This window comes from Neopelma chrysocephalum, unplaced genomic scaffold (genome assembly GCF_003984885.1).
Source record: "Neopelma chrysocephalum unplaced genomic scaffold, ASM398488v2 Primary Assembly neopelma1_65, whole genome shotgun sequence".
Lineage (NCBI taxonomy): Eukaryota > Metazoa > Chordata > Aves > Passeriformes > Pipridae > Neopelma > Neopelma chrysocephalum.
Genome location: NW_020897722.1, coordinates 5794136 through 5807918, shown reverse-complemented (window position 1 = coordinate 5807918; position 13783 = coordinate 5794136). Strand labels below are relative to the sequence as shown.

Here is a 13783-nt window from a genome sequence, read left to right as displayed (position 1 = left end):
AATATCTAGAAACAAAATAAATGCAAACAGCACAAACAAGCACTAATCTGGACCTGATGCAACCGAAAGCAACAGTCTTCCCTCAGCTGTGTAAAAAGATACAAGAAAAATATTTATCTGAGACCATTTTAACATGTTAAAGAGATGCTGCAACTTTACATACTTTTAAGTTTTAGGAGATACACTAAATACCAACTGTGCAGGCACAACATCCACATCTAGAAAATGCAAAGTCAGTCAGTCTAAAGATAAAGCTTGATTCATTTATGAAAAGCATTACATGATGGGAGGACATGTGACAGGGAATTGAATCAATGAGTCAGGTGATCCCAGATTCTGAGCAAGACTGACATAATACGGACAAGATGTAAGAAAAGTCACCTCTCCCTCTGCAAGCTTAAAAAAAAAATTGAACACAAAATTTTACAAGAAAATGCTTGTAAAATTTCAGACTAAGTATCTGTGTTTCAAACAAAATTCACTGGCTGTACAGTGCAGGCTCTAATCTTTTTTCCAGCCATCAAGTTATGTTAGAGTATAACTGAATTTTTTCCCGTGTAAGGATTTTGCTGTGTTCTCTCATCTGTTTATTAAGATTGCAAAAGGGAAAAGGTTGTCTGGACAATTTTAAATGGTAAGGATTGTCACATAAAAAATGTGCTAAAGAGTGGTTTACCATAAGTAAAAGCATGTCAAGTTCAACCCTGATTATCATTAATTCCATTTGAACTTGTTTCTGCATAAGTAAAAAACAAGTGACTGCATGAAGAATCAGGTTTGAATTTTAATAGCTATCCATGAAGGTGAACCAATGAATTAATTTGATTTTGATTGAAAACAACAGAGATAAGGGGTTTTGCTTTTCATTTAAGGGACAGCAATGCCTTCTCAGGACTGCAGACATTGCAGGATTAGCTCCACTTTCAACTCAGTCTCCTACATCCTACTTCATTTATTTTACATATGCCCACTAAATTCCACTACAAAATCTAAAGATGGTTGTCTGAGTCTCACAAAAATCACCTGCGTGTTTAGAATGGCCTTTGAAATTCTTCAGTCCCTGTGATAAAACCATATTCAAGTTTCCAGTCCATTGTTCCAACAGTCTGCTGCAGGTATATACAGAAGTTTCAAAGCTCTAAATTAACAAACTACTGAACTGTTCATTACCAAAAAGTAACACCCACCTTCTGTAAATAAACATTTAATGTACCAGGGTAAGCCTTTCCAAAGCAGCAGCTTTGCTTACAAGTTCCAGCTCACTTGACCTGCAAGCAAAACCACTGAAAAGGTTTATTTAAGACCTTTTCAAATTGCATTGAATGTGTTTTCTGGAAGGACTTTTAAAAAACTATGGGGGAAAAAAACACATAGTAGAGAAACAGGAAAATTATTAGGATATTGTTAAATTATCCTTAGAAATTGGAGTTAAGGCGATTTTTACAGAAGGAGCTCAGTGTTAGAATTGCCTAATAGTGCTGGAGATAGATTTATTTTCTGCCTCAGCAGGAGAAATATTTCCTTTCCCAGGCATTCTCTCAATAGAAACGGTAATATAATGGCAAATAAGATTTTCTTCCTTTCATTCTCTCTCCATTCAGAACTACAAAAGAGAAATAGCCTGTACCCGGCTACAGAAACCTTTTAACTCTTGTGCTCCAGAGGGAAGTGCACACAGCAAACTGAGAAAGAAACCAAGGAAAGAACTCACCTAAACAAAGTGATAATAATCCAAACTTCCACCTGACAACTGAGTATCAAGATGGGAAGAAGATACAGACAGTGATGTGTGGGAGAGCTTACTTTATAAACTTGCTTGGCTTTTAAATACAAAAAGTCAGAATTACTTCTGATATTGCAAGCTAATTCTCTAGAACAGTGAGAAACATGACATCTGTGCTAATTAAAGATGCCTGATGATGTGTGACACTGTTGAAGTGTCGTGGGATCAGAAGCACAAACTTGCTGGCAGAGCTGCTACTAAAGTTCACATCGGATCACATAGAACCTGCTGCATCCTGAGCCCATAACACAGGGCCCATGAGGACCCATGGAAAACTGTCCCTGTCCCTTGCTAGATTTGTGCTCTTCTTGACTCCCACTGATAACAAGTGAGACCTTTCTGATCTTGGTCAGAGATTTTATTACAAGACCTATCGGATCAGGACAGTTGGCTGCTCCTATTCTAAGCCCAAACCAGACCATGACTTAATCTAGACAAATCTTTGTAAGGAAGATAACCATGTTTTAAACAAAGCATTGCAAACTTCGACCACTAAAACAAACAATTTACAAAAAAAAACCACCTCACAAGTTTATTAAAAATGCCTTTAGAAAATCATGGAGTACAGGCTTGAAAGCCATGGAATATGGGAGTTTCATAATAAAATAGGAAAAACTTGTCTATTCCAAAGGTGACTTGAAAAAAGGACCAGCCAATGAGGTACATGAAAGCTCCAAAGTCCATGACCAATTTCAGTGACCTTTGTATTACAGTTCAGTGTCACAGTTCTGTAACCACTGAGTTATTTTACACATGGGTAAATATGAATAACTCTCATTTAGGATGCAGTACATAATGTAAAGGTAGGATGGAATGACAGTTACTAAAAGCGTGTATTTTCCCCACATACTTTAGATTTTCCATTCTCTTTACATAACCTCTCTGCTCCTTTTTAAGCGAGGTAGTTCTGAGCCTTCAGTACATTCCCTGAACAGCTCTGACATCTTTCAAAATGTAGGATGGTAGGAAGAGCTGTCTGCCCTTATGTATATATGCTGTTTGCAATAGCCTGGTTTACAGATGCAAATTATTAAGATAATGCTGAGAAATTTAATAAAACACTGGTTGATGATCTGTTTGATGTCCTACAGAACTCCTGTGGGATTCAATTAGAAACAGGTAAAATCACTCAAAGATAGAGTCTGGTTCCCCTGTCAAATACCTTCATGCTTGTACCCTCGATATTTCAGGCAGCTTCTAAAAGTCAAAAGATTAATTTTCTGTTCTAATTACTTGTTGGATGTAACAGACAAGCACTTTCCAAGTATTTATTAATCTGTGTGGCTTTGATCTAATACCCAAGAGCCATTTTATCTATGCTGTAATTTATTAACATACATAAATATACACTGTTCTTTCATGTGGTTCACAATATTGCATCTAAACACGAAAGGTATTTTGAAGGAGGAAATTTCTAGTTTCTTGTTCATGCTGTGGAAGCACCCAACACCCCCCTTTTATCTGCACCAAAACATTGGGAGGTTTTAATTTCTGAATCTATTCCACTGATACAGAAAAATTCGTATTTTATAAAAATCCTTATACCAGACTCACATGTTGTTTAGAAAAGCAGTAGTGTTCCATCAAGGACAGGGAAAACAGATGCTTTTTAGAATAAACATTTTAAATATCCAAATCTGTGCCATTTTTTATTTTTTTGAACAAATTAACATTAATAAAATAGTACCAAGAACAATAAGGAGGAAGTAACAAATCCACAAGGATCAGGTTTGCATTATTATGTTACACAAAACACACATCCAAGTTTCAGGCCCTGTCATGAATAAATGCTTTGAATGCCCATTTCTCTGCACTTTATCCTCTATCAGAATGCAGCAAACATCCTTTCAAGCTTACAACTTAATTTCTTGTCAAGTGAATGCATTTTGTGAAATCAAACATGTAACAGGACTTTTTTTTTAACTGAAGTTACACATATTTTGAGGTTTTGTGCCAAATTTTCTATATTCAACAATTTGGGCCTTCTCCAGCACTTTTCATTGATGATGACTCTGTCTGTGAGGAGCTAAAAGTCATTAATACAGAACCAGAATAAAATCATTACTGAAAAGGTGCAGAAAACAGTGTTCTCACTAGACTGGAGCTGGGTGACACACAGTCAAGCAGAACTTGCCTCTGCTCCTTCCACAACTGCTTGAAGACTCAACAAATTGAGCCCACAAGTGGGAATTCTGTCCTGAATTTCAATTTTGTTAAGATATTTGCAGCTAAATCACGAAAGCAAGGATTTATACTGGAAATCCAACAAGAACCATCAAGGAAGGTCTCATCACTAAGTAGAGAATGAGGGCTGAGAGGGAAAGACAAGTACGTGCTCCCAGAACAGAAGGAGGAATTTCCCCCTCTTAATAGCAAAGAAGGGGCTGTTGTGTTTCACCACCAAATTCCCCATTAATTTAATACCCTGGCTTTATTAATAAAAGTAAGGAATTAACTTTGAACAGATACAGATTAAGGCAAATACCCAGAATTAGGATGACCCTTTTGTTGGCTAATATGTAATGAAGAATGCACAATTCCTTTAAACAAAGTAAGAAATACACCACATATTGTTTATACCAAACACAGTTGGGGACGTGAGCCTTTCGCCTGGGAAAACCATCTTCAAAGTAGCAACTGTTTTCCCAGCTGTGAATACTCTTTCCTGGGAAATCTATTCGTACCACTACAAAAATAATTTTCAAAGGAATGTAAAATTATTCAGCCTAATCTATGCACATCCATATTTCAGACATTATTTTGTACCTCCTTAGACATGTCTGTTTACAAAAGGCCTACTATTCTCTATAAACACTACATAGTGTCACAATTAAGTTTACCTTTTTTTAAAAAATAAATAAATGTCTTGTTAATTTAATAAAATAATTTAAAGCAAGTCTATCAATATTCTGATGAAAAAGTGTTAGCAGGAAACAAATGTTTCAGTCCCATAACCAGCTGCCCTCAAAGTTTGTTGTTTTGTGGTTGGTTGTTTTTTTAAATTTTCCTAATTCGAGAAATATTGCATAGATAAGAAAGCAGATAAGCCAAGTAAGATGACACAGAGTAAGTCATAAATGCCACATGGATTTAGAGGTTCATAATTATTTTCAACCATCAGAAGGCCACTGTAGAACAAGTCAATAAGGAGCCAACGGGCCAGCAAACTTGTGTCTTTGTGCAAGTAAAACAACCCCAAATAAACCAAGAATAAACATTCAACTGAAAGGCAGCCCAAAGCAAAGAGAAATAGGCCCAACATTTCAATTACAAACTGACCAAAACCAGCAGACTAATGAGACCACACTAATATCCACCCTGACATTTATCTTGGCCATTTTGAGAAATAGCTCTCACCCTCCCCTTTATAACTGGAAAACTGCTTTCTGCTGATGTATCCTTCCATCAAGGCACAGGGAGAGATGCAGGGATGGGGGAAGATGAAAGATTATGTCATCTTCTCTTCATAACACAGGCAAAACTCTATTTGCACGTTAAAGATATTCTAAAAATGGTAAAAAAAAAAAACAGAACAAGACAAGATTCTTATTTTAGGAGGTTATGCTAAATAAAATTAACATTTGGGGATTTATTTTCCTTTTTTTCCCAATATTTAAGATTAGTTTTCTACATATTTCTTACAAAATAATTAATAACCTCAGATAACACTAATGCATACAAACAGAGGATTAAGCCACCACAGCAAAACTATACAAGTGCAGGAAGAATGGACAGCGGAATTGAAATGCAAACAGTTTCTAAAATGTATTTTTAATGTATATAAGACACAGTTAGTACTGGTAGCCTAATAATCAGAAGACAATCCTGCAACATCACACTAAGTTGACTTCATGGCATTTCTTAGGATGGGAAAATATAAACCAAGTTATTTTGATGGTTACAAGATAAGCTTCCCATTAATTAGAAAAATAAATTAAGGGAACACTAAAGGATTACTGAGTTTGTTTGCAAATCATCCACAACTCATTATTTCAGCAACAGACTTTGGGATGAATTAGTGGGTTGTCAAACAAATAAATACACTTTCTGATGATAGTTTTACAGCATCTGCTGGATCTGTTTGCATCAATGTCTGGTTTGCAGCCATTAAACATTCAAATTACTACCCTAGTTACCTGATTACAAGCAGCATTAGAGATCATATCAAGGTAACATTCCTAGTAATTCCACCAAGCTCCTGCCAAAATATTTCCCGCCACAGCTTAAACATAATTTTATGGGATTTTCCACTGCTACAAGCAAACATTGATTTTAAAGAATCATTGTTTTGTGGTTTGTTTTCCAGCCTAATAGTTCTATATTGCTCTTTGTGGTAATCTCCAAAAAGTTGAACAGAAAAACCCCTTCCCTACAGATTTAGCCATTTTCCATTTAGTAAACAGATCTTACTGTTTGGGCACCTGCACACTCTGATGATAGAAACACCATTTGTTTATTTGCCATTGTTTGTACTATCTGTATGGAATCTCAAAAATTAAATTCCTTTCCCACTGATCCTGCCTTTATCTGAGGAAAATGATTTCTCCTCCTCCAACCATTTGCAATGCTGAATATAACAAGGAAACACAAGGAAACACCCACTGGCTGTATGAGCATTACCTAAAGTACCCTTCAACCATGAACAAGGGGATTTGATTTATAAAGATAGATTGTCTCTTAGTCATTGTAGTTTTCCTGGAAGTTACAGTGTTTACTAGACTAAATTGGGAAGGAACAGGAAATTAATACTGTTTGCTATGGATTATGAATTATGAGTCTTGCCTAATAGATGTTCTACTCAGAAAGAATTCCTTACTGTTTTGTAGAAAGCAACCAGCTCCGAAAACAGCAGAAACAAGATCTACCCGTAAATTACAATATCCTTTGATACATTAAGGTCATTCTGGGCAGAACTCAAAATGCCCTCCTAGAAAAAGCAGCCACATGTTGTTCCCTACCTACAGTGCTGCTTCACAACACTGAGGCAGCTCAAAGTCTGAAGGGTGAAGAAATCCATAACCAGAAGCAAGACAAGGGTAATTGCAAAGAAACACTTCTAACGCTTCTCTTATTTCAAGATGACACATTAACAATACTGTAAATATTTTTTTTTCAGAGAACTGAAACAAAATTAACTTGTGTCTGACAAGATCCACCAGGAAGTCGTTATTTAAGAAGCCAGTATTTAACATCAAACCACCAGCCTGGAAGACACATTTTAAATCTCTTTTCTTTATGCCTATGTTATGTGACAATTCACAAGAATAAACTCAACTGTTACACTGTCTAACATATAAATATATTACTAAACTACAAAAATCATTAAAAACCACATAAAACAAATGTCCAGGCACTTAACAAAAGAAACAACAACATTTAAAATGTGTGGTTATTGCCAAGTTAAATAGAACAGTAACATTAGGAAAATCAGTCAGAAAAACCACAAGGCTGAATTAAGTTTTAAAATTTGTAATGCTCAGCTTCACCAGAGATGTGTCATTTAGAGCTGCGTGGTTCTAAGATCACTCATGAAAACATTTATATTGGTCTTGAATTGCTTATTGCTGTTTAATGTAAACAGAAGAAACTGAGTAGATGAAAATCAATAAAACATCAAGATTACTCTGAAAGGTCAAGCTGTCCCAAGGAAAAATGCCTTAGTCTGAAGTTGGGAAGAATTTTTGAAACAAATTTCATGAAGGAATGATCAGTGTACAACTAAATCCAGACACTTTAAACACAGCTCAACTTGCCTGCAGGTCTATACCAAAATCAATTAGAGATTTGTATTTTCCACTTTGGAGACTAAATTTCTTGTACTACAATAGAAAAAAAAAGTAAATCACAGGAAAGTAAAGTGACTTAATGAATCAGTGTCCCACCAAAACCTTTGACTTCTTTCTACCACACATGAGACTCCTTAGGAAAAACTGGAATCTACCCATCCTTATTTTAAAAATGCCCAAAAGAGTTTTCTTTAATTCAGTTACTGCACTAAAGTCACTCACAGTTCATCAGAATCCAGTTGTCACGATTCAGGAATTCCTGCAGATCTAGCAAAATTCCAACTTGTTTTAAAGTAACAGAAATAAAACTAAAGAAAGTAAGGCTGCAGAATAAACACTCTTAATTATTTCTGTTCCAAATTTCTTATGTGTGGAACCTTCCACACTAACTGAGCACATCACTGCAGCCCCAGAGCTCCTCCTGATCCTCCTGTACACAATTTTACCTTCTTTTCTACTACGTTTTCCATGCTGACAAGGTTTGATGGCCAAAAGCACTTTAAAGCATAACTGCCAGTGTGTCTGAACCAAGATTTCACACAAAGCTGGGAGTATACACACTGAGTAACAATCAAACTGGAAAGTAGCTTTCTTTAACCAATGAAATAAATTTGTGTAAGATCTGCCTCACATTTTTCATTCTCAACAGTCACTTCAAATAAAAAAAAAAAGTGGTCTATTAACTTAGGCTTTCCTGCTATCAACAGTTATAGTTTATAAAGCTGATGCCAAGAAATGGCTTGTCATAGACCTTATATGGCATTCCCTAAAACTCACACTATATACATGTTCAAGCCACTCACTGGCATCGACTTTTATGATTCTAAGAACTGTTGTGCCTAGTGGTGTTCCCTGACATTAAGGATTCTTCTTTCCACTTAATATTTGCTCTTTCTCTCACAGTCCTACAGTCTGTACAGCCCACAAGAGCTAATTTGTGTGCTACAAGGACTCATCACTTGACATCAGATGGTCCAAAAAGGCCTCATCTGGCAGAGGCTTGAAGCCCATTTGGGATGTTTTGCAGTTTTACATGAAATTATACAGGCAATAAAATTTTCATTTTGATATTTCAATCTTACATGGTCTTATCCTGAAAAACTATTTTCAGTCGAACTAAATTATAGTACTGTGAATCTAAGGTCTATAATACACACCCTACAAAGGAAAAGAGAAATTTTCCCTCTTACTAAGCTCTAAATACAAAAATTTTCTATTTTTGCTTTGATAAAGATGAACCCTCTCCCTACTTGAGAAATTACTGCTGACTGCAAAACTGCAAGAATTTATAGACCTCTGAATAACTACTGCCAATAGGTTGGCTTTTCTTATATTAAGCTTCACAAACCCTAAATGCAATACCTAGAGACACTTATGAATTCAAAAGTTCTTCAAAAACATTCTTGCCAACAAGCTTAAATAAAGTCTAATAACAAAACAAGTACTAACTTTCAGTTACATGATCTCCATTGAGCTGCACATCTCATGATAAATGAAGTAATAAGCTGTCACATGTATTTTATGTTAGGCCAGGAAACATGAGAGTTTTTAAGAATAGGGCTTCTTGAGGTGGTCCTCAAGAATTCCTCAGGAAAAATCCTTTGCCTTTCCCTCTCCACTTCTTGACAGTGCCAAACTGCCTCATATTTCTTTGATCCTCACTCTACAGTAACCACTCAGAACAGCAGAACTGAATGGTCCTGTTTATGCATCACTGCCATCACAAAAAAACACCAAACATTACACAGCTCTGCTTAAATAATGTCTTGATATTGCTAATTGCAATCTCATAAAATTAATTCATAAAGTGTTCAGGAATACAAAGAGACTGCTGACACCTTCTGGTCACTTGACATTCTGTCCAAAAAAAAAAATCAGGAGGACTTCCAAGAAAACATCTTTCATGTTTTCCCAGCCACTCAGGATCACATGAAACAGAAGCTGCGTCGATATTGCCATATGACAGTTGCTCGGTGCCACTTGGTTCCCCTTTCACCCACATTCTCTCACCCATTCTCTGTCTTTCACAGAAGCATCCAAAACAAACAGAGATCCCATCTGGCTTAGCTTAGCTTTTCCTTTTAACTTTCACTCTAGGCGTACTGGATCCAAGGAATTATTGCAACTGAATCAAACAGTACACTCAGGTTCAGTACTGAATATACAAAAAAATATATCCATATTTTACTGAATTAAATAGTCAAACCTGCAGATTTTGCTTCTTCTTCTTCTTCTTCACTGGTTCAGTTTCTGGTTCCAGCTCTTCCTTTTGGGCCACATGTTGCTTCAGCTTTTTTCTTTTTTCTGCCTTCTTTTCTTTTTTTTCCACACTCATTTTCGGCATTCTGAAATAGAATTGTTCTGTAACAGAAACCACCACACTGCAATTAGAACCTTTGTTAATATTAAATGCCAGTCTCATATCCAGACAGTTATACTATAATTACACTGGTATGAGAATTATTTGTGACTACTTAACTATGAAATGTATGTCTGGGCTGAATTTTGATTCATTTTAGAGATCTTTTCATGTTTCCTTTAGGATTTTTTCATGTTTCCTTTACATTACAGTTAAGCTACTGTAAAACTCAAATGTCAATCTCCTGTAGGAAACTCAGCACATATTCTCCTCTGAGGCCCTGTTGTGGAAAATGCCTCACTGACCCTCCTGGTAGAAACCCCCCATAACTGATGCTGTGCTTTCTGCAGGTCATAATGCACCATATTAAATAGTTTGAATAACTGTCTACCTCACATAAGACCAATCAAAACTCTCTCATCTCAAAACACATTAATGTGACTATCAGTCATCTCAATAAAATACATATGTGTGCATACACACATACTCACAAGCAAAAATAAGTCTATGTGATCACTAAACAGTTTTAAGCCATCAGTTCTGTTTAAACTGCAAGCTTTTCTATTTTCACATAGATTAAAAAAACTTAAATAATTGCCTCATTAGTTTTATCTTTAATTTTACACTGGCATAAGGGTGAAGGCAAACAGGAGCTGCAGAAAACCCAGTTCTGAAACCAGGTCTAGTTGTAAGTCCATTTCTGCGAGAAAATCTGATTTAAGCGGCTTTCCACAGCTGCCCCAACACCGTCACTCTGTTCAACAGCATAAAGGCAACTGTCGGCTCAATCACAAATATTTACCTTGAAACACGCTGACAGATAAAACAACCCACAAATACGCTTTGGTAGGTTCCCAATACAGCAGAACCCACCAAACGATGGGTTTGGCACCTCAGTTAGAGAAACCGGGACCAGGCCAGGAATGGTCATGCCCCGGGCAGGAGGGCACCACACAGCCAGCACCCACCCGCTGGCTTCCCAACACACGACCCCAGGTTCGCTTCCCAGCCGGGATCCCTGAGTCTGCTTCCCAACACAGATCCCCCGGTTCACTTCTCAACCAGAACTGCTTCCCAACACACGAGCCCTGGGATGTTTCCCAACACAAATCCCCAGGATCCCTTCCCAACACAGACACCCTCGGTTCACTTCCCAGTACAGGACCAGCAGGACCGATTCGCAACACACAACCCCTGAGGCTGCTTCCCAACAGACCCTCGGGTCCGCTTCCCAACACAGGACCCTGGGTCTGCTTCCCAACACAGACCCCACCAGGTTCGCTTCCCAAAACACAAGCCCTGGGATGCTTCCCAGCACACACTCCCAGGTTCACTTCTCCCAACACACACCCCGCGGTTCACGTCCCAACAAGAACCCCCGTCTCTGCTTCCCAACACAGACCCCCGGGATCGCTTCCCAACACACCTCGACCACATTCAGTTCCCAGCACAGCACCCCTGGTTCGCAGTAGCCCCTCAGCCACCGCCGCGCATGTGGCCGGGCCACCCCAGCCCTCCCGCAGCCCCGGCCGCGCAGGGACACCCCGGTGCTCCCCCTCCTCCCTCCCCGGACCTGCCGGTCCCGTGTGGAGGTCCCGGTCCGCCCCCGCCCGTCCCCGCGCACCTCCCGCTCCTTCACATTCAACGAGCCTCACGCTTGGCGCCGCGGCCCGCCCCCTGCCTCCCATTGGCTACGCGGGGAGAATGAAGGGTTCTGGTTGGTTCCCGGCACGCCAATCTCCACGCCGGCCAATAGGAAGCGCCGCTCCGGTGTTAAAGCGCCCACCGGGAACACACGTGCAGGGGAGCGATCCACCGGCTTCGGCGGGGGTGTGACGTCATCTGTGTGCGCCGGGATCCGCCTAGGGCACCGCCTCTTGGCCTGGGTCATTCCCGGGATCCGGGTCATCCCTTGGGCTCAGAGGGATCATCGGTGCCCTGACAGGGATCATCCCATGGGCTGACAGGGATTCCCTGTGCCCTGACAGGGATCATCCCATGGACTGACAGGGATCACCTATGCCTTGACAGGGACCCCGTTGGCTTGACAGTGATCCACTCACATCCTGCCAGGGATCCCTCAGGGCCTGACAGGAATCTCCAGAGCCTGACTGCTCCCACCCCTCACTGTCCGTGCAGGACACCCATGGAAGCCAGCCCGGTGCTGTCGGCACAGCAGCTCCTGTGGGGCCCAGGGCCGTGCTGACACAGGGAGATGTGGCTCCCTGGAGAATGGCCATGATCCCCTTCAGCCCACAGATCCTAAAGGCTCCGTGTCTGAGACAGCATCACCTGTGTCCTGACCGGGTCTGAGGGAATGCGTGGGAAGAAGCCAATGATGCGGTTTGAGGGGATGACAAAACCCCTCAGAGAAAAAGGTTTCCAGGAAGCAAATTGGCTTCCATGTTTTCATTTTCTATAAATACCACATGCACAAACATCTCCATCTCCCCCTGGTAATTTAAGGACCAGAATACAGCGTACAAACACACACATAGATGAAGCAATTTTTTCATGACAACCTGAAACACAGTTTTGGATCCCAGTGCCAGATGAAATGCTGGATGTGGTAGCAGGTGCTGGTGACAACAGCTCCCCACTGGGCAGAGGCATCCTGTCGCACCTTTGCATCCTTCTCCCGTCCAAAACTTCCACCATTCTGCCCGTTCCACCTTCTCCCCAAACTGTGAGGTGCCATCCCGTCCCCCACCCATCACTGCTGGGCTGGGCAGAGCCTCTTGGCTCTGGTCCATGTCCTCCACCCTTCTGCTCCCCCTAAAAACCCCTTGCCATACCACCAATGGGGTGCATGGCACCACTGAGAAATGGGTGGCCAGTTATAAATTATACAAAAAAAGTATAAAATGTATGCAAATATATAGAGAATGTATATAAAACAAAATGTATATAAAACATAGCAATGTGCTAGGGCAGAGTTATGGCGTTAGAGCACATGGAATAATCAGTAGGTGGTGGCACCTAAAATTAAAGTTGTAATTTAAGCTTTTGCTCCAGTGTGAATAGGGAAAGCATGTCATCTATGTTTAGACTCCCTAAAATAAAGATCATTTTATTGCATATCCTATTGTGACATCCTGTGGTTAAACACAGTATTACAGATACTGTCAAATCACAATTTTGGCTGCATGCTTGCATAAAACTAGATTAAATGGAATGAACAGTGGTAACTCATACCTACATTACATATTCAGTTTGGCCAATTAGCAGTGATCTCCAAAAATTTCTCCAGGAAGAAAAAATCACATTGGGCCAAACATTAATATGGGATAGCACTGATATTTGTTCTGTGTTGGCCAGAAATTACATCTTCCCTTTCTTATGAAAGGCCTACAACTCAAGATGTTGATTGCTTATATGCCATCCCTGTGAAGGGCCATAAATCCACATTTCCTCCTTAGGCAGCCTTTGTACTCCAAGAATTAAACCTAGTCAAAGAGAATAAGAGGCACAACAGTCTTTGCACAACTGCAGTGCCCCTCAAGGTTGCACAAAGCACAGGCATTAACTGCACTTACGCTCACATCTCTCACAGTATCATCAAAGATTATTTTTCCCAGGTCAAGGAACTCAGCACCCTCTGCTCTGCCAACTGCTCACCCTCCCACCTCAGCAGAGGAGCCTTGGACACTCATAGCTGCAGGGGACTGAAGGGACTGCAATTACCCTCCAGTTAGTCCTAAGCCAACACTCCAGCCCAGCAGCTCCAGTCTGCAGAGGAATGGCTCCAGCCACACATGAAATTGAGGTCTTGACCCCCTGACATCAGTAAGCCTTGGCATTTTTCTCACAATTAGTTGGATGAGAGGTCTACTTAGATCCCAGCTGGGGAATTAG

General features: G+C 39.9%; 1 protein-coding gene across 2 annotated transcripts in view; it reads right to left on the bottom strand.

Moving 5' to 3' along the window:
• The window catches only part of CUNH7orf50 (chromosome unknown C7orf50 homolog), a 117781-nt gene extending 106059 nt beyond the window's left edge, over positions 1-11722 (bottom strand). The window contains exons 1-2 of one of the 2 annotated variants that reach the window (XM_027683429.1): positions 11553-11722; positions 9776-9930 (exon numbers count right to left, since the gene is read on the bottom strand). In XM_027683429.1, the coding sequence (XP_027539230.1) occupies positions 9776-9930; positions 11553-11616 (219 nt within the window). In that variant the 5' untranslated portion in view covers positions 11617-11722. Of the gene's footprint in view, positions 1-9775; positions 9931-11505 lie in introns of both variants that reach the window. The other variant, XM_027683431.1, reaches the window with a different exon arrangement.
• Between the last annotated feature and the right edge of the window lie 2061 nt (positions 11723-13783).